Genomic DNA, 27045 nt, shown 5'->3' with positions numbered 1-27045 from the left:
AAGGTTTGTCAAGCCTTGTTCTACTGTATTCCTCAATAGATTATATGCCAACTTTAGAATTTTCTAAAAAAAATAGTTCTCTTTTTACATTATCCATTTGCTCTTTTATAGTGAAGTCTTCAGCTTTTTTACCACTCCCCAGTCCTGAACACTCTCCTTATTAAGAATGTAATTTCGGGACATCAGACTTGGCAAAGCTTACCTTTGGGAGTGCTGTCTTTAGGGAGCCCAACTTCCTGAATGAATTCCTAAAATCATGCCCCCACTCAGAAATACAGTGAGCCTCATCCACAGCGATGAGTGTGATACCTGTAAAAAAGAAAAACACATAAAGGAAAAGATAAAGCTCAAAAGGAAAAAATAAACTCATCTACATCTCCAAAGGAGAATAAATAACCAAATCAAAGTATTTGGTTCCTATAAAAACAGAAGCATAAATATCATCACATTAACACCAAAAATCATTATTGGAAATAGGGAGAGGGGAGATATATGAATAAAAGGCTAAGAATTTTAAAAGGAAATATTTATGTATTAATCCAAACAAGACACTTATTGGATCTCAGCTTTCATCACTATTCCTTGGACAGATGAATTGCTTACTGTGACTTTGTCTCCAAAACTATCCACCTGCATTTCTCCTTGGTAATACCTTCAATTTTATCTCATGCGTTAGCTATTAAAAGAGATAAAAAGAGTCAGCAAATTTCTACTGAAATTAACTGCATTGCCATCCATGATTGATCACATATCATATTGCAAAGAGTCCTCCGAAATGCCAGCATTAGAGCACAGGAGGATAGCCACATTTTCTAATGTAAAATGGTATGGGAGGCGCTAAATCACATGATGTACAAAGTAGGTAAGAAGAAATGTAATTTGTTCTTTCTTCCTGTAGTAGCCTCTCTACTCTGCCCCCACACCAGACACACACATTGAAATGGAATCAATAGTGTGTTGTAATGCATGTCAGAAAAGGATTTTATTGTAAAATCATCCGTGACAATGTCTTCAGATTTTCCAAAGTAGTAACAGTAGTGCTTTTGTCCTCAATTAACAAATTGATACTTAAGAATAATTTTTTCCTTTAATGAATATGATCATTCTTTGATACTTCTCTGAGCATTAATAATGTTCCGACACTAGGAGGAGGATGATTAAAAAGCTCTAAAGTCAGACTGCCCAGATGCAGAACCTGGCTCCACCATTTGCCATGTATATTACCTTAAGCAAGTTACTTAAGCTTTCCAAGTCTCAGTCCTCTCACAAGTAAAATGTGGATAATAATGGTACCTAACATTTTCTAGATGCTCTAAAAATTAAATTATATCATTCACATAAAATGCTAAAATAGGGCCTGGCACACACACACAAAAATGCTACTACTCCTATTATGGTTAATAAATATCTATTATTATCCAAACACTTTTCCAGGAATACAAAGACTAATAAAATACAATCTATGACCTGAGGAGTTCACAATTCTAAAAGAGGAGACAGACACGCAAATAAACAATTACAATTCACTGACATTACAAGCTACAACAGTCCTAAGAGAGTGTGGAGAAGAAAGAAAGACAAAAAAAAAAAAAAACTACTAAACATGGGGGCAAAGTCAGTTATTTGTATCAAAATTCTCTGGGTACTACTGAGTGGCTGGAAAAAATTCAATATTATCACTATAATTATTTTGGCTTTTGAAACTAAACCTGAGTGAGTGACTGATTTTTCCTTCCTTCCTTCCTGCTTTCCTTCCTTCCTTCCTTTTTTTAGGCTAAAGTGCAGTGGCGCAATCTCAGCTCACTGCAAGCTCTGCCTCGTGGGTTCATGCCATTCTCCTGCCTTACCCTCCCCAGTAGGTGGGACTACAGGCACCCGCCACCAAGCCAGGCTAATTTTATTTTGTATTTTTAGTAGAGACAGGGTTTCACCATGTTCGTCAGGATGGTCTCGATCTCCTGACCTCGTGATCCACCCGCCTTGGCCTCCCAAAGTGCTGGGATTACAGGCGTGAGCCACTGCTCCCGGCCCCTCCCTCCCTTCCTTCCTCCCTCCCTCCCTTCCTTCCTTCTCTCTCTCTCTCTTTCTTTCGTAACTAGCACTATAATAGGTATCATGTTCAGCTCATTTTTTTTTTTTTTTTCAGAGATGGGGGTCTCACTGTGTTGCCCAGGCTGGTCTCAAACTCCTGGGTTCAAGCAGTACTCCCACTTCAGCCCAGATTTTAAATTAAATAGGTTAAAACAGAGATGATGGTGTCTTTTATTTTAAAACTTTCCTTTTTGTAAAAGCTTTAGTTACAGGTTTGACAAACTAGCTTTTAACGGAGCTAAACCTTATCCCTCGAAATCAGTTTAGACAAGCTTTTGCCAACATTCACTTAAGTTAAAAGTCTGGTTGGTAAGGAGCCTCCCTATAAAACTATGTTTGCTGTTTCTGTTAAAAATCCAGACTACTTAAGTAATTTAACATTTACCTAAAAATGAGGAATCTGATTAGCTAAATGTCAGACTGCTGTACAAATAACATCCTACGTATATTCATTTTTGCAAGCATTGTACAATTTCCCACAACAAAAGGCAAAGGAAAATATTTCAAAAATAATTTTTAATTTATCCCTTTTTATTCAACACTGAGTCAACCAGAGAACATTTTCATCCATCATAAGCAAAGTACGCTGCTCTAATAATTGCAGTGTCCATAATTCATCCATTACAAAAAAAAAAAAACAGAGAGTTTTAATTACTTGTCAAAAGTATTAAGTATTTGCTTAAATACTTAAGCTTATTATTCATTTAACACTATCACAGAAACAAAGCAAATAATAAAAACGTACCCAAACCACAATGGACATAGACCCTAGCTTTTGCAATACAACCATGAAATTTATATATAGGGTACTTATTCTTAATCCAAAGTGAAATATTCACAATAACTTCATACAACCTAATAGGAAATATATCAAATTCATTGTCCATTAAAGGCAAAAAATACAGTATGTCAATAAGGGAGTTTAAGAGCTCATAAATGTACTCGTTGCTAATATACTTAATGAAATGTTAATTGCTGCCCTCATTCTTTTGTTGGTTTTAACACATACTAAAAAAGATACAAGTTTGTTTTCATTATATTGTTGGAAAAATTATCAAATGCTTTCCTACAGTTATATGAAAGTAACCATTAAATGAGACATTGCAATTCGAAAACCTAACCTATCTAGAATTATTTGAATACATAATTATACAAAAAGATCATATGATATTGAAAAATTGAATTTGGTTAGGCCAACTGAAGGTGTGAAATAGGGGCATTTGCAATAGAAGCCATGATTGCAATTCTTGGATAGTTGAGCCTAACCACCAAGAAGAAAAAAAAATTTTTTTTTGAGGCATGGTCTCACTCTGTTGCCCAGGATGGAGCGCAGTAGCATGATCTTGGCTCACCGCAGCCTTCATCTCCCAGGCTCAAACAATCCTCCTACCTCAGCCTTCCAAGTAGCTTGGACTACAGTCATGCATCACCAGGCTCAGCCAATTTTTTAAAAAATTATTTGTAGAGACGAGGTCTCACTATACTGAGGCTTAAACTATTTTTAAGTACAAAAAAAGTACTATCAGCTTTTGACTAATTCTATATTTACACTTTCTAGGAAATTGACTTATCTAAGTTTTTGGTTTTTGTAATAAATCATACTCACTAGTGGCAACTAATCAAAGGTACTGTGGTTTCCAACCCTGGCTATATATCAGAATCACCTGTGAGAAGCCACCAATGCCAGGTGCCACCCCAGGCCTGTTAAATCAGAATTTTCAAGGTTGGGGGTTGGTTACCTACATTTTTTTTAAAGTTTGAAAAGTGATTCCTACGAACAAAGAGGGTACAAAACCACTACATTGACTTAATTTAGATTCAGAACATGAAAAACAAGTAAATTAAAATTTCATAGAATCTAGGATTCAACATTCATTCAACAATATGTTTAAGTGCCTATATGCCAAGCACTACACGGGGGAAACATATATTTTAAAAAGTGATATTTTTCCCTTGAAAAGTTTATAGCCTAGAGGAAGAAAACAGATATATAAACAGGTAATTATGATAACAGAGCCTAATTTCTATAGCAAAAGGAATTATAGAGTATCATGGGATAAGATAGGTGAAACACCAAGTTAGAGAGTCAGAGATTTCCTGGAGGAAGTAATGTTTGAAATAAACTTTAACAGAAGTAAAATCCAGTGTCCATCCATAGGTTTAACTCTAAATATTAACTCAGTAAGTATTTACAGAGATCTTTCTTTACCACTTACCAATATCAGCCTCAAGTTGCTGGAGCAGGCCCATGTTACCTGAACAGTATTCTGGAGTTATGTATACAATCCGGTATTTACCTCTGTAAAAACAAACAAAACAAACAAAAAAAAAAAACAGGAAAGGAAACATATTAACAATAAAAACAATCATCTCAAGGAATTACAACTTAAAATCAAGATACCTGATGAATGTTTAAATAATACTTTATGTCACGAAAATCTAAAAGAATGCTATATACATGCAGAGAACGCCTATCTCTTCAGAGAGAAAAATGAGGAAGACTCACTAAAGACTACAGATAAAAAGAAAGACCTACTGTATTTTCCAAACCCAATTCCAGTCTCTTCCTAAGGGCTGGCTAATTTCCTTTGAGTGGGATCTATGAGACATTCCTTTAACCTAAATATAAATTTCAATATACATTCATGCTAGCTTGAGTTAATTTCTATTCTGGGTAGACAGAATCCTAATTAAGACAATGTTTGTAATAAGGCTAGGTCTGGGGCAAAATATTTACAGAGTCTGTTCTCCATTCCATGAAATGAAGACCTAGATCAAGTCAAATATAATGAAACTTAATTTTCTATATGGAAAGACTTTAAAAGCATTCACCTGTCCATTCAACAGATAAGTTTAAGTGTCTATTGTGCACTAGGCATTGTGTTTTCACAAGGCATCAAATAGGAACAAAACAGATATGCCTTTACCTTTATGAAATTAATACTGTATTCCAATTAACATAGGAAATGGTATAAAGAATAAGCTCTGGTGTCAAATCGCCCAGTTCTACTTCTTACAAGGTAAGTGATGTTAGCCAAGTTACTTTAGCATGCCCAGTTTCTTCAGTATAAAACAGTGACAATAATTATCAAGACAGCTAATTGTTTCGATATCTAGATTCAAGGTAAACTCAATCAAAATCCCAGCAGGCATTTGGATTGAAAAGGTGATGCTGACATGCTCACAGAAATACAAAGGACATAGAATAGCCAGAACGAATTTGAAAGAAAAGAACAAAGCTAGAGGCCTTGCACTACCCGATTTCCAGGTTTATTATAAAGCTACAATAATCAAGACACCAATCAAGACAAATAGATCCACAGAACACAGAATAGAGAGTGCAGCAATAGACCCACATATATGTAGTCAATTTATTTTTGACAAAGGTACAAAGTCAATTCAGTGTAAAAGCATAGTCTTTTTAAAAAATGGAGCTGGAACAATTGTGAAAAATACATAAACTGTAATCAATACCTCATACAATAGACAACATTTACTAAAAATGAATCATAAATCTAAATGTAAAACTTAAAACTATAAAACTTTTAGGAGAAAACATAAAAGCAAATCTTTGTGACCTTGGGTCAAAACACTAAAAGCAAAATCCCTAAAAGAACAAATCGACAAACTGGACTTTATTAAAATGAAAAACTGCTGCTCTTCAAAAGAACTGTGTGGAAAGTATGAAAAGTCATAAACTAGGAGAAAATGTTTGCAAAGCATATATCAAATAAAGAATTTATATTCAGAATATAGAAATGACTATCAAAACTCACTAAGTAAAAAATAGGCAAAAGATTTGAACAGATACTTCCTCAAAGAAGATATGCAGATGGCCAATAAGTGTATGAAAAAATGCTCAATATAATTAGTCATTAGAGAAAAGCAAACTAAAAATACAATGAGATACTATTAGAATGGCTTAAATTAAAGATCAGCCAGACTAAGTGATGGCAAGGATGGGGAGGAACTGGACCTCTCATACACTGCTGGTGGGAATATCCCATGATACAATCACTCTCAAAAGCTTCACAGTTTCTTAAAGAATTAGCATATAGCCCAGCAATTCCACTCTTAAGCATATATGCAAAAGCGTTGAAAATGTATGTTTATAAAAAAATTGGTACACAAATGTTCATAGCATCATTATTCATAACAGTCAAAAAGAAAACAACCGAAATGTCCATCACTGCTGAATGAATTTTTAAAATGTGTATGCCCATGCTATGGAATATTATTCAGTCATAAAAAAAGACCAAATGAAGTACTGATATCATTATGCTAAGTGGAAGAAGCCAGACACAAAAGGCCATATACTGTATAATTTATAGAAATATCCAGAATTGGCAAATCATAGAGACAGAAAGTAGATTAGTGGTTGGAAGTGGGCAGAACAGAGACAATAGGCCGGGCAGAGTGGCTCACACCTGTAATCCCAGCATTTTGGAAGGCTGAGGAGGGACAATTACTTGAGCCCAGGAGTTTGAGAACAACCTGGCAACATAGCAAAATCTCATCTCCACTAAAAATAAAACAAATTAGCCAGGTATGGTAACATATACCTACAGTCCCAGCTACTCAGGAGACTGAGGTGGGAGGATGGATTGAGCCCAGGAAATCAAGGCTGCAGTGAATGAAGATCATGCGAGTGCACTCCAGCCTGGGAGTCAGAGGGAGACCCTGTCTCAAAAAAAAAAAAAAGAAAAAGAAAGAAAGAAAAGCAAAGGGAAAATAGGGAATGACCGCTTAATGGGTATGGAATTTCTTTGGGGAGTTAGAAAAATGTTCTGGAATTAATTATGATGGTTATATATTATTACTATACCAAAACCCACTGGACTTTAGTAATGATTAAAATGGTAAAAGTTATGTTCTGTGAATTTTATGTCAATTAGAAAAAAGAAAGTTAAACATATATGCATCACATGTTCCAGTCATTCCGCTCCTTCATACATAATAAAATGAAAACATATGTCCACACAGACTTACATACGAATGTTCACAGCAGCTTTATTTGTAATAACCCAAAACTGGAAATGATCCAAATGTCTACCAGGTGAATGGATAAACAACTTGTTGGATATTCATAAAATGTAATCCACTTAACAATAAGAGGAATGAACTATTAATCAATGTAATAACATGAATGAATCTCAAAATAATTATACTGCATTATTTAAATCAGACAAAAAAGAGCACATAAAATATGATTGACTCCATGTATGTAAGTTTAGAAAATGCAAACTAGTCTACAGTAACAGGAAGGCGCTCAGCAGTTACCCGGTGACTGGGGTTAAAACAAAAAGGTAAACTTTGTGGGTGATGAATATGTTCATTATCTGGATTGTGATGATGGTTTCGTGAGTGCATACCTGTGTCAAAACTTATCAAAGTATACATTCTCAGCATATAAAATTTATTGTAAGTCAATTACACCTCAATACAGGTGATTTAAAATGCTTAGAAAAAAAGAAAACATGTTCACAAAAAAGATTTTTATAAGGATGTGTATAGCAGCTTTATTAGTAACAGTCCAAAACTAGAAAAATAGCCTAGGTGTCTATCAATAAGAAAATGTAAAAACAAACTGTGCTATATTCAATGAAATACAATAAAATAACAATCAGATATTAAAGCAACAACAACAACAACTACATCAGGTGCGGTGGTTCACGCCTGTAATCCCAGCACTTTGGAAAGCCAAGGCAGGAGGATTGCTTTCTAATTTTATCTCAGAAAAAAGAAAGTTAAACATATATCCACCACATGATCTAGTCATCCCACTCCTTGACATGTATCAATAAAATGAAGAAAACATATGTCCATACAAAGACTTCTATGTGTCTCAGCTTTATTTGTAATAATCCAAAACTGGAAACAATCCTGACGCCAAGAGTTCAAGACCAGCCTGGGCAACCAAGCAAGATCCTGCCTCTACAAAAAATTTAATAATTAGCCAGGCATGGTGGAACATGCCTGCAGCCTAGCTACTTGAGAGGCAGGAGGATAGCTTGAGCCCAGTAGTTAGAGGCTGGAGTAAGCTATGATTGCACCACTGTACTCTAGCCTGGGTGACAGAAGGAGACCCTGTCTCTGAAAAAAACAAAAACAAAACAAAACAAAACCAAAAACTACTGATACATGCAACAGCATGAAGAATCTCAGAAACATTACACCAAATGAAAGAAGTCTTACACAAAAGAGTTACTATTGTGTGACTGCATTTATATGGCATTCTACCAAACTATGGTAGAGAAAATCAGAGCAGTGGCTTGCCTAGGATGGACGATGGAAGGACAGACTAGGGAGGGACATGAAGAAACTTTCTAGAGTGTCAGTGATATTCTGTATCTTGTTAGAGGTTTGGTTTACATCTTTGTATGCATTTATCAAAACTCAGTAAATATATGTGTATCTCGTGTGTATGTATATACTAATATATACGTAAAGAAAGCGACTGCTTAATGGACAGGGGTGTTCTTTTGGGAGTGATGAAAATGTTCTGAATTAGAACATGCATATATATGCATATACATTAATATATGTGTGTGTGTATATATATGTCTACATATGTTTGTGTGTGTGTGTACCTATATATATATACACACACACACACAAAATGGGTGTGTGTATGTGTATCTGAGATGACATTATCCTTAGGAATTACATCATGATAGAATTGGTTGGGCAAGAGACCTAGAATCCAGTCCCTGCTCAGCCAGTCATTGAGTGATTTTGGGCAAATTACTTGTCTCTGAGGCTCAGTTTTCTCATCTATAAAATGAGACAAATCTTGATACTCTCCAACTTCTCTTCCAAAAGCAAAATTTTTATAATTCTATGAGTACAATGCTAATCTTATAGCCCAAGAACTGAGAATAACAGATTTCTTCAAGTATGAAGGATTTACAAAGTAACAGTCCTGCAAAGGTACAAAAGAAAGTGCATTTTAAAATTATGGACTTTTTTTTCATGGATTTAATAAAATTTGTGTACAAAATTATCTCATATACCACAGACATCTGACCACATGACTAGAAATCACATAAATTACTCACAACTTCCTCAGCAACATTAATTCACCCATGTAACAAACTTGCACATGCACCCCCATGAATCCAAAATAAAAGTTGAGAGAAAAAAAATTACTCACAATTTAATATCTGTTAGAACATTTTCTGACTGTGCTGATCCAAGGAAGCAAGCTGGGATGTTGGACATTCTATAAGAAGAAAAACAAATATTCTGGCACCATGTACACACTACACATATCAATTTCATTCTTAAGTGAGAAAGAATAAAGAAATATAATAATGTATATTCCTGTTCTTTGCAATTTTCTTTTTTGTCACTTACTAACTTGATAAGCAAATTCCTTCAAGGGCCTTATCAGAATGCAAGTTTTTTTTGTTTTTTTTTTATTATTATACTTTAGGTTTTAGGGTACATATGCACAATGTGCAGGTTTGTTACATATGTATCCATGTGCCATGTTGGTTTGCTGCACCCATTAACTCGTCATTTAGCATTAGGTTTTTAAAGTGGGTCTTTGAAAGAGACTGCAAGCTCAGGGCAGCAGGGGATGCCGGGGGCTAAAGGAGTAGGTTGCTAGAACCTATTCCCTCTATCTAACTGTATGTTTGTACTCATTAACCAACAGTAGGGTAACTATAGTTAACAACAATAATACTGTGTATTTCAAAATAACTCAAAGAAAAGATTAGAAATGTTCCCAGCACAAAGAAATGATAAATGTTCAAGTTGATGAACAAATGCCCTGATTTGATCAAGTGTATTTGATATGAGTGTATCAAAATACTACAGTAGCCCATGAATATGTAAAGATATTACGTATCAATTTAAGAACAGATTGCAAGCTCAGGTTGAAGAAGCTGAAAAGTTTTTCATAGATAAAAAATATACTTCCATGTATACACTTCTTATCAAGCTAAAAAGCAAGGGTAACAGAAAGAGAAAAGAATTTTGAGATATTCAGTGTAAACCAGCTAAAGTTATAATGTTTTTTTAAAAAATTTTATCAGGGCCACCTAGTAGCTTTGAATTATAGAGAATATAAGAAAGAAGATAAGCTCTTCCACTAAAGGGTCATTTATTACCAATAAAGATAAAGCAATACCTGCAGAAATGTGTTATTGTGAACTAGATTTTAACATGCATGATGGATCAGATGTTTCACCCGCAGAAGAAAAAAGGAGGGTGATGTTGTGGCAATGATAACATGACTCACTTAAGGTGTAGCACTTGGTCTTCCATCAGAGAAATAAGGGGAGAGATGACAAGGCCAATCTTGCCTACATAAACAGGTGGATACTGGAAGCACAAACTCTTTCCATATCCTTGAAATGAAAAAAATATGATCATAGAAATAAAAATAAACCTTTGATGCTTTCATTTCTTTTTACAATGTACTTATACAGATGAATGGTCAATACTAGTATGCTATCTTACGAAAAGCTAATTGATACATAAATCTGAGCATCTGTTCTTTGTTCACTCTTCTATATTTTACATCATTTGTAGTTGCATTTGTATTTTGAGAGTTTAATGAAAGATTAAGCATTTCAAACTCTTTATGTTTTATTTTTTTTAAGTTTTAGGTTATTTGCTTAAGTACAACTTACCAGTTGCCATGACAGCAACATTATCTCTTCTTTCTTCCAATACTGAATGAATCACTTTCCACTGAACTCTTGAAGGTGAAAAGCAAAAAGCTATTTTGTTTTATTAATAAGAAACCCAAGGTACAAAATTAAAATCCATTCAATTTTTCATTTCCTCTTATAGAATTTATTTTCGAACTTCATACATAAATGCACAAACCTGGAACTTTAAAAAAAACAACGCCACTTGACCAACCTCCCATTCAAGCTAACTAACAACTACCATTTGGTATATGTATTAAATTTTACTACATACATCTAAAGCAAAAAACAGATTCTAAGCTTCATACTAGATATCCAAAAGAATCAATACTTTAAAATAATAAGAGAAATGCTCAGGGACAAGGACTGACTGAAAAGAGAAATAAGGGAACTCTGTGAGGTGATGATAATAATATCTATTAATAAGAATTTGGGTTACATGGGTATGCACATGTATACTTAAAATTTGCAAATGTACACTTAAAGTTTTATATTTCCTTATGTGCAAATTTTACACCAAAGAAAAAACTGTAAGTAAATATTTAACTCATTAATAATTTACATGCTGAAATACTTAGGTGGAAGTGTAATGGTGTCCTCAATTGACCCTGAGATGCATTTTAAAACTGGAATGAATGAATGGATGGATAGAGAGATATGAATGGATGGATATGTGATAAAGCAAGTATAGTAATGATAGTTGAATTTAGGTGGTAGGAATACAGACATGCACAGAAAAAAGTTCTTTCAACTTTACTACATCTTAGAAAATTTTCTTAATAAAATATCACGGGAAAAATCAATTGGAGAGGTGGTCTTCTGGCATGCTGTTACCGACCTATTCTTAACTAAGTGCTGGCTACAGGGTGCCCAGTTTATGAAAATTCATTGATCTCTACACCATGTGCACTTTTCTGTATGTAAGACATAAATAAAAAATGTTTAAGATCAAAAGAAAAAAGGAAAGAAATACTTCAGTGGATTATATTTTAAATTCTCAGAATAGGAAAAATCCAGTCTAGATTTTCACATGCTTATTAGTTTTATTCACATTTACTTGTTCATCTCATTCTTATTCATCTCATTTAATCCTTACAAAAATGTGCCTGTTAGATGTAAACATATTTTGAGTACATTAAAATAGATAAGATTATCACTATTCCTCGAATTGTTGTATTAAGAACTTCTAGTACATCTGCATGTTCTGAGTAATATCCACAAAACAGGCACATAGACACTCGTTTAATGAAAAACAAGTCAGTATTAAATTAACATTTATTTATAAGTATCTTTAAATTAGTTTCTACTCAGAACCGCTCAGTTAAAGGAAAACCATTTTTCCTCACTTATAAAAACAATTCGCAGAAATGAATTTTATATAAATATCACTTTGAAATAATTTTGTAGTCACACAGAAAATACAGTGTGGCATGTATAACTATAGTGAAGTTGTGCTGTTGCTGTTAAGCAGACAGGTTATTTGCCTTTTCCCTTGTTTTAAAGAGAATACTAAATATGTGATTTGATTAACTGAGATTATACTCACGGTTTAAAACTGGAATGGCCAAAGTACATCTTGAGGCAAGTAACTTGCTCTTCATTGGGTGCTGGCAACAAAGAGTCTTGAAATAAAATAAAATGGGTATTTATGTTCAAATAGAAAAACACCACATAGAGGGAGAAAACAGTTCATTTCACTGGCTTCTTTGAAAGAATACAGTGATAGCTACCATGGGTTAATGTTTTCTATTTTTTAATTCCAATACAAATTGGTCTTCTGGGTACCATCTGTGACACTTGGATTACTTTTAAGTATTAGAATTTTGTTGTGATTCACACTTTGCCAGGACTATTAAAAAAAACTGATGTTTTAGAATCAGGAATACTTCTAAAGGCTAACATTTAGAACAAACCACGGCAAGCAATATACCAATCCAAATGTTATAATATAACCAACCTTCAATTAATGGTAATCAGAAATTACATAAGTGCTGCACTAAAAAAGTCCACAGAAAAAATAAAATCTTCGTTTTAGTTACCTAAAGCTAAATGTAGTTACACCTAAATTTAGTTACCAAAATCTCGTTTAGTTTAGTTACCTAAATCTAATTTAGTTAGGAAAAGTTAGTTACCTACATCTTTGGTCAAAATTCTAACTGCACAGCACAATGAAGTTATGCTAGCTCTATCCAAGTCACTTTCCCTGTCCACAGTGAGCTTGAAAGATTCCTGAGTGGCCAAGAAAGGGCAAAACAAAGAATCAAGATAATTTACCACTAAACAATGAAAGTTCATTATTAGAGTTCTCAGCTTTAATAATTCTAAATGAGAACTATAATGATTTGGAGAAATCACATCTGTATTTAATACAAAAAAAAGGGAAAGATATTTTTATCATCATAATGCTACTATTACTCTATTTTTCTAAGTAGAAAGATTGTGCTTTATGGAGACAAAAGCACTAAGGAGACAAAAGCTTATAAGGATCCAATAACTAACTATATGCCACAAAGTCCCTGACCTCCAAACCATCCAAAACTGGATCCTAAGTTAAAGTCAGTGGTAGGTATCACAGGTGAGTCATTTCAAACATACTTCAGTGCTTACCCTTATCATCATCTTCTTCCTCTTCATTAGCTTCATTTTCATCATCATATTCTTCTTCTTCTTTAGTAGGAAGACCCAGATTTCTTTCCATTTCTAAGCATTTAGAATGTGTTGGTTCTACCGTGCCACTATTGAGATTTTCTAAAGACTGAAAGTTTAAAAGAAATTTTAAAAGCAAAACCACTGACAGTGTCGTATCTTTTTCACCAAACACAAAAGGACTATTATTAACAGGGCCTACAATTTTGTTGAAAGCTGGCAGATGTGCAAGCCATACTACAAAAGAACATGTGTGCTCCAGTTTAAATATGTGCTCATGAATGGTTTCTAAGGCGCAAGGCCAAAGATGGAACATTTCCAGCATAAACAAGGCTCATTAATAGCATATAATAAACTGCCCCTGGGGAAAGCTATCATAAATTTTAAATTTGGATAATTTAAAACATTTTTTCTTTATTGCGCTTCAATATTTTCGATTCTCAAGTAGTAAACGTGGATTTTAATGTTATTTTTGTAACAAGTTCCTCTATATCATGTCAGTCGCATTCTTTTTGAATAAGGCTGAAACTATGAGCAAACAATAAATGTGTTCTGGAATTGTCAAAACAACAAAAGATTCAAATCATTTTAGAAAAGGGATTTTACAAACGTGAAATAAAGTTATTTGTTTTTATTTTGGCTTGACAGCATCTTGACATTCTCCCCTAAATAGATTATCTATTTCAAGAATATTTCAAAATTGTTTCATCTATAACATTTTTTAACTATGAAGAGACAGGAAGACTTTATTAAACTACAGTTTTTACTTTCTCTTTTTATTAAACCTTTTATATAATCTTTTCATTTTGAAGGTTTTTTTTTTAAAAAAAAAAAAGTATGTTCATTACAAGCCTGAAGGCAGAAAAAAGAAGTGTTTCTGCTTCTGTTTGTTTTATTTTATTCAAGTCCACAAAAATACTTAGAATGCATTTTTAAAATAGAGTTCTCTAATATGGGCATCCAGGTTGCCTTCTAAGAGATTTAATGTATACGTTTGTAGACATCCACAAGTTTCCTATAAATGTACTATTACAACAGTACTTCTCAGAGAAATGGATAATTAATAACAAAATACAATTCAGTATTTATGTTCTAGTTTTACTGTTAGCTAATATTTATTAAACACTTACTAAATGTCAGGCTCTATACTAAGCTCTTCTCAAGCAATACCTTAAATAATAATTATAACTGTTAACTGAGTATCAAAGATGCTAAGAAACTTCCCCAAAGTCACACAGATACTAACTGGAAAAGGTGGGATTCAAACCTCCATCTGAATTCACAATCTACTTTTTTTTTTTAATTTTTTAATTGAGACAGGGTCTCACTCTGTCACCCAGGCTGGAGTGCAGTTGCATGGTCATGGCTGACTGCAGCCTCAACCTCCCCAGGCTCCCCAGGTGATCCTCCCACCTCAGCCTCCCAAGTAGCTGGGACTACAGGTGCATGCCACCACACCCAGCCAATTCTTGTATTTTTCTGGAGAGACAGGGTTTTGCCATGTTGCCCAGGTTGGTCTTAAACTCCTGGAATGAAGTGATCCTCCTGCCTCGGCCTCCCAAAGTGCTGAGATTACATGAGTGAGCCACCATGCCTGGCCCTAGAATATACATTCTTACTCACTACTCATTACTTGGCCTCAAAACTAAAAGTCAGGAAATTAATCTCATTTCATAAAAATAAAAAAATTTCATCAACCTAAAGATTAAGAATAAAAAAATGCATAATGGTGAACTTCTGTGTTTTTCTTCATTTTTTACTTAATTTAGCTACATTGGCTTTTCTTATTATACATCTTTGGTTAATAACACCTGACAAAGAAATTAGAGTTAAAGGAATAGAAAATATATAAATTATAAACTAGTATTTTCAATCTCAATAATAAATGAGTAAAACTGAACCATTTAATCCATTCGAAAATTATATAATATAAAATATCCATAGTAAATAATACCAAAGAAAGTAAAGATGATTATTGAATGTATAAAAACAAAACTTCCAAATAAAAATGGATACACATGAATTAGAAGAAAGGAAACTCAATTTCAATACTGGAGAGCCAAATCACTACCCATATTCCAGGAAAAAATTACAAGAAAGTAACACAAGAAGAAACATAGGGCTGGATGCGGCGGCTCACACCTGCAATCCCCAGCACACTGGGAGGCTGAGGCCAGTGGATCACTTGAGCCCAGGAGTTTAAGACCATCCTGGGCAACATGGTGAAACCCCATCTCTACAAAAAATACAAAAATAAGCCGGGTATGGTGGCGCACACCTGTAATCCCAGCTACTCGGGAGGCTCATGCAGGAGGATCACTTGAGCCCTAGATGTGAAGGTCACAGTGAGCCAAGATGGCACCACTACACCCCAGCCTGGGTGACAGAGTGAGACCCTGTTTCAAAAAAAAAGGAACAAAGAAAGTACATTTAAAATTAGTATATTACCTCTAACCCATTATTCATAGACTACATAAAAGAAACATGAATTGGAAAATGTGAAATCTAATGTTATATAATTAGTAGCAATTTCATTGTGGTGGAACCTGGTTTAGAATTAGTTAATATTTTACTTAATTAAATGTCCTTTGGAAAGAACTTGAAGTAATGTTTTTATAATTGTAAACATACCTTAAGCATCTCCATTTCTAAATCTTCATCGCTCTCAATTACATAGGATGTATCGTTTTCATTATTATTGGGAGATAAATGCTTTAAAAAAAAGTATTGAGCATTAATTTCCAATATAATTTACTTCATATCATCTTTTCTGCAGAACAAAACTCCTATATACTAGATATCTTTAGACAACTTCCTCTTCCCTAATGGATATATAATATATATTTACATATTTATATGATAGATAAAAAAGGGAGAGAGAGAAGAATGAACAAAGCAACAAAGAACCAAAGAGAAAGAAAGAAATAGTTAGGAATACAAAGTTAGATAAAGAGACAAAATATAATCCCTGCTCTAAACAAGAATACAAAATGACAAGTTCAACTCAGGTTAAACAATGTCAAACTGTGTCTCCCAAACTTTTTGATCAACTCAGGTTAAACAATGTCAAACTGTGTCTCCCAAACTTTTTGAGTACCAGAACTCTTCACAATGTTGAAAAATGCCCTACAGAGAACAATAGTTGCTCCTTGACATCCACTGATTTAAAAAAGATTGCAAAAAACTACTATGATTGTAATATCTTTAAATAAATCAGTATTTTACAAATAGCATTCTCTACATAATTGAAAAAGTTTCAGAGTTATTTATTCAGTCTATTGCCAATGTTTGGGTATGAGGAAACTTTTCAATAATTTGGCAATCTCCAGGAACCAAGTGTCCAACGAGATGGGATCCTCCACAAAAATCCATAGAAAGAAAACCCTCAAAAATGCCAAATATTTAAACAGGAAGTAGGAAAAAGAAGTACAGCCTTAATTAACCTGCAAAATTTAAGCGATAAAAAAAATTGAAAATAAGCTTTTTACTAGGAAAAAAAGTTATTTTATTTTTTAAAAGTTCTTTTACTTCTTATTTAACGAATAAAGAAAACAATACTAATAATTAGTACCCAATAAAAAATGGCAATAATTGGTGTAAAAGATGTCAGTCAAATCACGAAATCCAAAGCCAGGTGCAGTGGCTCACACCTGTAATCCCAGCACTTTGGGAGGCCAAGGCAGGCGGATCCCTTGAGGTCAGGAGTTCGAGATCAGCATGGCCGACATGGTGAAACCCCGTCTCTACTAAAAATACAAAAATTAGCCAGGTGTGGTGGCGGGCACCTGTAATCCCAGCGACTCGGGAGGCTGAGGTAGGAGAATCCCTTGAACCGGGGAGGCAGAGGTTGCAGTGAGCCAAGACTGCACCACCGCACTCCAGCTTGGGTAACAGAGATAGATTCCATCTCAAAAAAAAAAAAAAAAAAAAAAAAATCACGAGGTCAGGAGATCGAGACCATCCTGGCTAACACAGTGAAACTCCGTCTCTACTAAAAAATACAAAAAATTAGCCAGGCGTGGTGGCAGCTGCCTGTAGTCCCAGCTACCTGGGAGGCTGAGGCAGGAGAACGGCATGAACCCAGGAGGCGGAGCTTGCAGTGAGCCGAGATCGTGCCACTGCACTCCAGCCTGGGCAACAGAGCAAGACTCTGTCTCAAAAAAAAAGAAAAAAAAAATGATGAAATCCTGATAATCCTATAATATTACATGAAACATATCACCTAAAGTGTATATACCTAATAAGAAATTCCTAGAAAATCAAAGGGAAATGCAGATGTTAGCAAAAACTGATATTTCCCAGAAGGGGAACATCCTTTATGAATGGTTGGTATGAGAATATTTTGAAAACCATTTTAAAATGAAATGCATGTATATACTGATAGAAGTGATTACTAATAGTTACCAAAATATAGAGAATTGCTCAAATGCTAAAATTATTGTTGCCATTAGAAAAGTGATGGGGAAATAACTCTAATTAAATGGTCATAAAATTTAGAGAACATAGGTACTTAATAATTTTTTGTAAACTAATGCAAAACAAATGAGAAATCAATAAATTAATTTAATGAAGAAATTAAAGAAAAAATCTGACTCTGAGATGACAATAAAACTATAGTGTCAAGCAAAAGCATCAGGAGTTTATTAGAAACCCTCTCACATGAGCAAGTGAAGAAATTCTGGGCCAGGCACAGTGACTCACACCTATAATTCTAACACTTTGGGAGGTGGATCACTTGAGTCCAGGAGTTGGAGACCAGTCTGGGCAAGAGAGTGAAACCCCATCTCTATAAAAAATACAAAAATTAGCTGAGTGTAGTGGCGCAGGCCTGTGGTCCCAGCTACTAGGGAGGCTGAGGTGAGAGGATCGCTTAAGCCCAGGAGTTGAAGGCTGCAAGGAGCCAAGATCGCACCTCTGCACTCCAGCTGGGTTGACAGAGCAAGACCCTGTCTCAAAAGAAAAAAGAAAAAAGAAAAAAATTCTGTATAAAGAAATAAAATACACCCCCAAAAATCAAAGTCAGAAGAGTAAACACTAGTAGATATGAAGAGAATCCACAAAAGCAGAGATATTATGAAAAAAGCATACGAAATTATAAAATAGCAAACAAATGTGTGCTGACACTATAAAATCTTTCCACTACACAATGCTGCATATCATACTAAGTCAGGAACAGCAAACTACGGCTCACAAGCCAAATGTGGCCTACTATCTGTTTTTGTAGATAAAGTTTTATCGAAACACAGACGGGCACATTTGTTTACATTTGTCTGTGGCTGCTTTCACACTACAACAGCAGAACTGAGTAACTGCAACAGAGACTGTATGACCCACAAAGCCTAAAATATTTACTATCTGCCCCTTTACAGAAATAAAGTCAGCCGGACCCTACGAATAACTAAAAATGTGCTTCCTCTTTATTTAGTACCTCAGTAGATTTATAAGCAATATCACTAAGATACTCTTCCTGAGCCTGCTGTTCCAAAATTTGGAGCTCATGTTCTGTAATATCTAACGACATCAAACAAGCTCTTTCCGTATTCTCTTTCAATTTATTGTCATCTACTCCATCTTCAAATCCATCTTCTTTTCGTTCCACTTTATTTCCAAGTACATCTTCTCCATCATGTTTAGCTAAATGATCAAGTGTTGCGTCCCACGTTTCATCTTCAACGTTAATTAAAACTTTATGTTCTCTAATTTGTTTCTGTTGTACTCCCCCAGTAGTTGAATCTTCAAAAGATAATAAGTTTAAGTTATTGCTGGGCCTCAGTTCAGTCTCAAGGTTAGTAGACCCAATTATCATCTTCCTCAGTGAATACAGATTTTCTGAAATATCCTTTAGTAAGATAGAAACCCTAAAAAAAAATTAAGAAGGATTAATTCAACTTTAATTGCATTAACTACAAGGACAAATTGTGAAGCTTTTTAACAAGTAAAAGTTTTCTAAGCTGACCTTCACTTAAAAGCTCAATAGTATTAAGGCTGTTCTTCATTCCCTAATGCCCATATATAATTACAGCTTGCAGGCTACTCTCTAGCATCAAGGCACTTCTGCACCAACAGTGGACTTGTATGATTACTAAGAGTCAGTAGTGCTTGGTCCCAAATTTGTTTATGCCAACTATATGTTTTTTGTTGATTAATTTAATTAAATGTAAAGTAAGTTGATGATACATGACCACCAAAAAAAAAACACCCTATTTCATTAAATTCAAAGTTGAATACATGGAAAGATTTTGTAAATTTCTTTTTTGTTTAAAAAAAAAAAAAGGTGTTTGATAAACTGTGATAAAAGAACCCTAAAAGTCTCAAGGAAAATTACAATGCCTAGGACTCTGCACTCAGATTGCTTCAAGTGTCTTAATTTTTCACTGTCTTAAAGAATTGGAAATTGTAGATGGTACATTATAGGTGTGGTTTAAACAAGAAACACTATGCAGAATTCCAAAGAGCTGGCCTGTATATAATGAAAAAGCCTTGACATACACAAAAAGATTGGTACAAACAAACATTAACATTTTAAGTTAAAAGAAAATTTGGGGCGGGTGCAGTGGCTCACGCCTGTAATCCCAGCACTTTGGGAGGCTGAGGCGGGTGAATCACTTGACGTCACGAGTTCGAGACCAGTCTGGCCAACATGGCAAAACCATGTCTCTACTAAAAATACAAAAATTAGCTGGACGTAGTGGCACGCGCCTGTAATCTCAGCTACTCAGGAGGCTAAGGCAGGAGAATCACTTGAATCCCATAGGTGGAGGTCCCAGTGAGCTGAGATCATGCCATTGCACTCCAGCCTGGGTGACAAGAGCAATACTCCATCTCAAAAAAAAAAAAAGAAAGAAAATTTCGATGATACCATTTTGCCTAATTTTTTCACTTCACTGATCAATTACTAGTCCCAACTGCAACAAGTAAGAGTGTCTGTGCTCTAATTTGAAAATGATGCTGTTTTGCATCTCCAAAAATCTCGGAACTCTACATTTTTGGAACAGAAAAAAATCAATTTCCCATCAGTAGGCAAATATAACAAGTGAGAAAATATGGATAAGATGCATATAAATAAATATGAGCTGAATTTCTTAGCTCCTTAATTGCAGTTGCTAATGTATAACATTTTAACTAAGTAAGTTTAAACGACTATATTATAACCCAACCTAGTTAGTTGGAATGGAAAACCACAAGAGCAAAATTAAATTCAAAAACTAAAAACACATTAATGTTATCTAATTTAAACACTCTAAAATTCTATAAATCTTATAAAGAACTTTTAGCTTTATATACAGCCACTGAAATTTTAAAATTATATGCAAATAATTTAGTAGGAACAGATATGTGATTCAGTTTAATTGTTACATGGACAGGAAATGGTGTAACATACAAACACAGCAACAGTGGCACAGATTGACTATCAAGAGTGTAAGGGCTCATTTATCAGGCCCTGACATCAGGGAATATAACATGCTTTATGTAAGATAACTAATATTTACTCTAACAAGTACCAAAGGCTGTCCTGCCTTCTTCAGTAAGGCACAGTGTACTTTTCCTTCTTTTTCAGGATTGTTATTATGCATATTAGTAGCCTGCAGACAGCCTTAGAACCCAGCAGAATGTCAAGTACATGACAGCAATAGAAGAGATATATACTGAATTTAAATCAATGACTAAGCAGTACTATACACTGCCAATACCTTCAGAGTCCACTGAAGCATAACGCTGCTCCCTTCTGTAACAAACTTCAAACCACTCTATTTTAAGAGTTCTTAGTTCTGACTTTTATAGTTTTGTCCACTCTTTCAGATTGTCAGCTGTCACTTCCACCTACTGTCATGTGCATATCATTACTTATTTACACCATTTTTACTTTAACTCAGTACCCAAGCTTGTCAAACTGGATCTATGAACAAAATGTGGCCTCCTGCACCCCACTGGAAATGCAGAAAGTAAGCTGGAATACATGCTTATAGCATTATTTTGACTGCTCAGAGGTCTTTTTTGTTCCCTCCTGGTTCCGAGGTGTCATCTAGATACATTAGATATTATTGTAGACTTGTTACAAAGAGCATGAAATAAGAGACTAGTTATTGTTTTCACACTAAAACTTCACAAGACCCGGTATTTCCCATTTCCAAGTTTTAAGAAAACCTATGTAGCTTCAGTATGTAAAAAGTAATTATATAAATTGATAATTCGTGTCATACCCAACTAAATCAGGGTCAAGGGCCAAGGGGAAAAAAGCACTCAAGGCACATAACATTACTCTAAGAATGTAATTTTCTGCGAGCCTAGCTGCTGAAACTGCCTATTGTAACCTAAAACCCGTTTTAGATAATCTATTAGATAAAACCCGTTTTATCTAATAGATACTGAAACAACCTATTGCAACTCTAAGACTAGTTTTACCCACCACAGTCACTAACCAATCAGAGATTCCAACTCCCCAAAATTTACTAGTGCCAAAGAACTTTCTGGAAAAACAATATGTCACATTTTCCTTTTTCTATAACCTCCAAACTTCTCTTTGTTCTTCAGAGATATCAAAGACACCCAGTCTGTGTATATGCCCCAAATTTAATTCTTGCTTCCCAAATAAAACATTTTCAATTTAAAGATCTGTCTCTATATTTTAATTGACTTCAATAGATATTAGGAAGCAAAGCATTAAGCATATGTGATTTACATCCAGTAGATATTTTAATTGCTAGTACAAAAATCTGAAATGCATGTAAAAGTCATGTAAAAGGTGACTGCTCTAATTTCATGGAGGGAAAAATGTATAAATGAGTAAGAAATGGCTTTACTAGTATCCTTCCCCATTTTAAAGTTACATCTTTCAGGCTGGGCGCGGTGGCTAACGCCTGTAATCCCAGCACTTTGGGAGGCTGAGGCGGGCAGATCACGAGGTGAGGAGATCGAGACCACGGTCCTGGCTAACACGGTGAAACCCCGTCTCTACTAAAAATAAAAAAAAATTAGCCAGATGGGGTGGCAGGCGCCGGTAGTGCCAGCTACTCAGGAGGCTGAGGCAGGAGAATGGTGTCAACCTGGGAGGCGGAGCTTGCAGTGAGCCGAGATCATGTCACTACACTCCAGCCTGGGCAACACAGCGAGACTCCGTCTCAAAAAAAAGAAAGTTACATCTTTCAGAAATTCTCCAAGTTTGCATTAAAAATTACCAAAACAAATTCTAGGGGGGCAACTTACTTTGACAAAAAAGCTAAATTTATATATCAGGGTTTTAAATCTCAATCAAAATCCATCACAAATCTTATCCAGAAAAGCATACATTAACTGCACTTTTTCGAGTCAGAATTCTTTCTATTCCAAGTAAGAGCTTCACATTTCTACAAAGTATTTTTTGGCCCAAAATTACATTACCACATTCTAATTGTTCATTATTCCAGAGCATTCCTGCTTTTAGAGATTTAATAAGGAAGTCATCCTGCAATTAAGGCCAGGACAAGGTCTGATTCCAAAAAGACATAGCCCCTGTATTCCAAGGTCTATTAATCTGTATAACATTTAATCCAAATTTTTTAAGTTACCTAGTGCTTTAACTATAAAAGAATCTCTAAAATTGGAATGCCTTTTGTTCCAATAACCTATTAATTAAGTAGAATTCTTAAGTAATAATCAGATAATAACAGAAATGAGGCTACTAAGTATGAAGTTGCTTTTGGTCACTATAGATTTCAAGTGACCAAACTATAAATGTTATTAAATCAAAGATACTCATTAACAGAAAGAAAATGACAACTTTGAATCTTAAATATTTTCCTTAATGTATAATTTATTTTGCTTTGACCAAAAATATAATATAGATATAATTTCAAAATGTGTAATATGAATACAATTTCTATTCCTTTGTTTCATAAAACATCCTACAAAGCAGACAGAAAAGGCTTAAACCTTTGGATTCACCATTCAACAACTGGAAAGATATTTCTCAAATTTATACGTCAGTCTGTGTGTGTGTATTCAAGCAAATTTCTATGAGTCTGCCTTAATGACTAGTATTCTTCACATATAGGAAAATGTGATAAAAAAATAAACAGAATTGATTTAAGTTAAAAAAAACGGTAATATTTAACCTCTGTGGGTTTTCCAATTTACTGAAAGCATCAGGAAGATGCTTAGCCAGATCCATCACTTCCTCAGAGATTGAAGTCAACTGTTTGTTCATGTCACTAAGTAGGATTTCTTCCTCTAGGGGGAAAAAAAACATCAATATTAATTTTCAAACCACAAAGCAGAGATACTACTTCATTAAATAATATTAGGGCTCAAATTTTCATTTTATTTCCTTAAATGAATTCCAACAAAAAGACCTTATTCAATCCCCAAATTGCCTCAGTCGCTTTCCCTCTCTTTCAAATTTTTACTGTTTAAATTTAAAGTAAATTCCAAATGATCTGCAGTCATATGTATTATAACCCAGCAGTTATTCGCCTAGGCAGAAGGAGAAGGTGGAAATGAGAATCTGAACCCATCTGTACTATTGCAAAATCAGAAGTCAGTTTAACACCATGTATGCTGCTACTTAATAATACTGTTTAGTAAGCACAGCCTTCAACAGTCATCCCTCATTGCCTTCATTCCCAGTCATCACCAAAATAAAATGTAAGCCCTTCCTTTTTTTTTTCTTTTTGAGACAGAGTCTCACTCTGTCGCCCAGGCTGGAGTGCAGTGGCGCGATCTCGGCTCACTGCAACCTCCACCTCCCGGCTTCAAGCTATTCTCATGCCCTAGCCCCCGGAGTAGCTGGAACTACAGGCATGTGCCACCACGACCAGCTAATTTTTTTTTTCTTTCTTTTGTATTTCTAGTAGAGACAGTGTTTCACCATGGTGGCCAGGCTGGTCTCCAACTTCTGGCCTCAAGGGATCCACCCACCTTGGCCTCCCAAAGTGCTGGGATTACAGGCACAAGCTACCACCCCTGGCCAAAATAAAATGTAAGCCTTTCTAATCAGTGATCTAAATTCTCAACTTCATCCTGTCTGGTACATCATTTGCCATCAACAGCACAAAGCCTGCCCTGCTTTCCCAAACACTTCGCTTGCTTAGAATTTATTCATCATCATTTCTCTTGTCCTTCAAAAGCCCATCTCCTCTGAGACCTATGAGACAGAGCTACAAAACCTGCTATTCCTGATTACTACAGTTATCTTGTCATCTCCAAACTGCATCCTTTCATCCCTTGGAGATCTTAGTGCCAGATTTATTAACTGACTTTCCCTCCACTACTATTCCTGTGATCACTGCCAGTGACTTCAACATCCACAGGCCAGTTCCCTGATCTCTGCATTTCCCACAATCTTTTCTTCAACAGACCTTAGCCACTCAATTCTATAGCCATACCGTTGACCTTATAATTGCCAACAAAATCACCACTTCCAGACTTCAACTGTAAGCCTTCCACCCTGAGAACACCAGCATCCCTATCTTTCCTTCCAGCATGCTTTCCCCAACAATACTTTGACACTTGCAGAACCAAATCCATTGATCCTGTCACCTTTTCCTTACCTATCCCATCCCTACTCCCACTCCCCACTGAGCCTTCCATTCCTTTCTTACCCACATTACAGTAATCATTCCTTTTTCTCTATAGACTCTCAACTCCTTTGCTCTTCCCTCCCTCCATGGTAATTACCTGGCAAAACCTCTACTAGTAATAAAATCCACTTTTTTTTACCTACCTGATGCCTACACCCAAGCAGTTGAATAGAGTTGAAAATAAAGCACATCGATGATGACACAAGTTATTTTAAACTCATGACAGATTTCAAACGCACCCTCAGCAATGACTGTTAATTCTTCTACATTTCCCACTCCCAAAATGACTATTTCAAACCTCTTCCTTTGTGAACTTCTAACACCTGTTTGACCCTCCTATTACTCAGAGAACAACTTCACCTCTTATTTCACTAAGAAAAATGAAATAATATGAGAATTACCTCATCTTCCCACTTTTCAATTTGCTAATTATTCAGTCTTCAGATCTCTACTCCCATTTATAGCGAAATTCCTTGGAAGAGTTGTCTATACTCACTCTCTCAAATTTTCTGCTCCCATTTCCTCCCAAACCAACTGCAACTAAGCTTTTATCCAAATCAGTAGAGCAAAGCTGCTTTTGAAAAGGTTACTGATGAGCCGGGTGCAGTGGCTCACGCCTGTAATCCCAGCACTTTGGGAGGCCGAGGCGGGTGGATCACGAGGTCAGGAAATCAAGACCATCCTGGCTAACATGGTGAAACCCCATCTCTACTAAAAATACAAAAAAAAAAAAAATTAGCCGGGCGTGGTGGTGGGCGCCTGTAGTCCCAGCTACTCGGGAGGCTGAGGCAGGAGAATGGTGTGAACCCGGGAGGCGGAGCTTGCAGTGAGCGGAGATCGTGCCACTGCATTCCAGCCCGGGCGACTGAGCAAGACTCCATCTCAAAAAAAAAAAGAAAATAAAGGTTACTGATGGCCTCTACACCATCAAACCTAACTGTTAATTCTAGACTCTCATCTCACTCAACCTCTCCGAATGATTTAAAGCAACTGACAACTTCTTCCTATTTCAAACATTTTCTTCAGGTGGCTTCAGAACTAAACACCTCCTGTACTTCCCTCCTTCATTAGTGGCCCACCCAGTCCTCTTTGCTGCCTCTCCTCATCTTCCCAACCTCTAAATGCTGGTGTGCCCTTGAGGTCAATATCACGTCTATTCTTTATTTCATTCACTCCCTATTTTATCTCATTCAGTCTCACTGCTTTAACTACCATCAGATCTGAATTACATCTCCAACCTCAACCTTGAACTTTGGGATCATATTTCCAACTAAGATATTCTCTTGGATATCAATAATCATCTAAAACTTAGGATATCCAACACTGAAATCTAAAGTTTTCTCACCCAAACCTGTTCTTCTCATAATCTGTCCACTATAACTGACCTTTCCATTCATCAGATGATCTGACCAAAATATCTTAATGTTCTATGAATCTTTACATCTCACCCCTTACAGAGAATTCATCAGCAAATCCCTCACAATATATATCTTCCAAATACCTACAGAAGCTACCACCTCTCATCACTTCTATTGCTACCCGCCTAATTCAAACAATTATTGTCTATTGCCTGGGCTGTTACAATAGCCTCCTAACTCTCTGCCAAAATGCCCTGGGGCTAAACATTTTTCCTCTTACAACAACCAGAAAAATCTTTCTAAAATAAAATTTTAATTATATCATTCTTCTGCTCCAAACCCTCTATGGGTTTCCCATCACCCATCATCGTATTTATTTTCATTAATAAGAAATGAAGTCAGATTCACAGCCTACAAGGCCCTAAGTGATGTGGCCCAAGCTCCTTTTCTAGCCTCATTTCCTGCCACTCACTCTTACCCTCACTCATTTCATTCAGTTATAGGCACTGTTCCTCCAAAAGAGCCAGCCAATCACCCTAGGAGGCTTTGCACTTTCTTCCCTCTAATCCTGCTATGCTCTTCCTTCAGCTAACCACATGGCTCTCTCACTTCACCCAAAGGAAATGAAGCAGCATGGTTTGCTTGGTTTGTAAATTTTCCTGAGCAACTCTAACAGTGCCTGACACATAAGCACCCAACATATAAGTGTTATATGCATCAATAAACGTTCCC

General features: G+C 35.4%; 1 protein-coding gene across 2 annotated transcripts in view; it reads right to left on the bottom strand.

The window, feature by feature from the left end:
• Positions 1-27045, bottom strand: part of WRN (WRN RecQ like helicase) — a 146840-nt gene that overhangs the window by 79904 nt on the left and 39891 nt on the right. For both annotated transcript variants that reach the window (XM_032143574.2, XM_032143576.2), the window contains exons 8-17: positions 23492-23606; positions 18829-19258; positions 16032-16112; positions 13362-13509; positions 12301-12376; positions 10734-10801; positions 10340-10448; positions 9245-9313; positions 4308-4390; positions 203-309 (exon numbers count right to left, since the gene is read on the bottom strand). In XM_032143574.2, coding sequence (XP_031999465.1) covers positions 203-309; positions 4308-4390; positions 9245-9313; positions 10340-10448; positions 10734-10801; positions 12301-12376; positions 13362-13509; positions 16032-16112; positions 18829-19258; positions 23492-23606 — 1286 coding nt within the window. The remainder of the gene's footprint in view (positions 1-202; positions 310-4307; positions 4391-9244; positions 9314-10339; positions 10449-10733; positions 10802-12300; positions 12377-13361; positions 13510-16031; positions 16113-18828; positions 19259-23491; positions 23607-27045) is intronic.

This window comes from Hylobates moloch, unplaced genomic scaffold (assembly GCF_009828535.3).
Source record: "Hylobates moloch isolate HMO894 unplaced genomic scaffold, HMol_V3 SCAFFOLD_22, whole genome shotgun sequence".
Classification (NCBI taxonomy): domain Eukaryota; kingdom Metazoa; phylum Chordata; class Mammalia; order Primates; family Hylobatidae; genus Hylobates; species Hylobates moloch.
The sequence above is the reverse complement of the archived record's forward strand: the minus strand, read 5'-3'. Positions and strand labels throughout refer to the sequence as shown.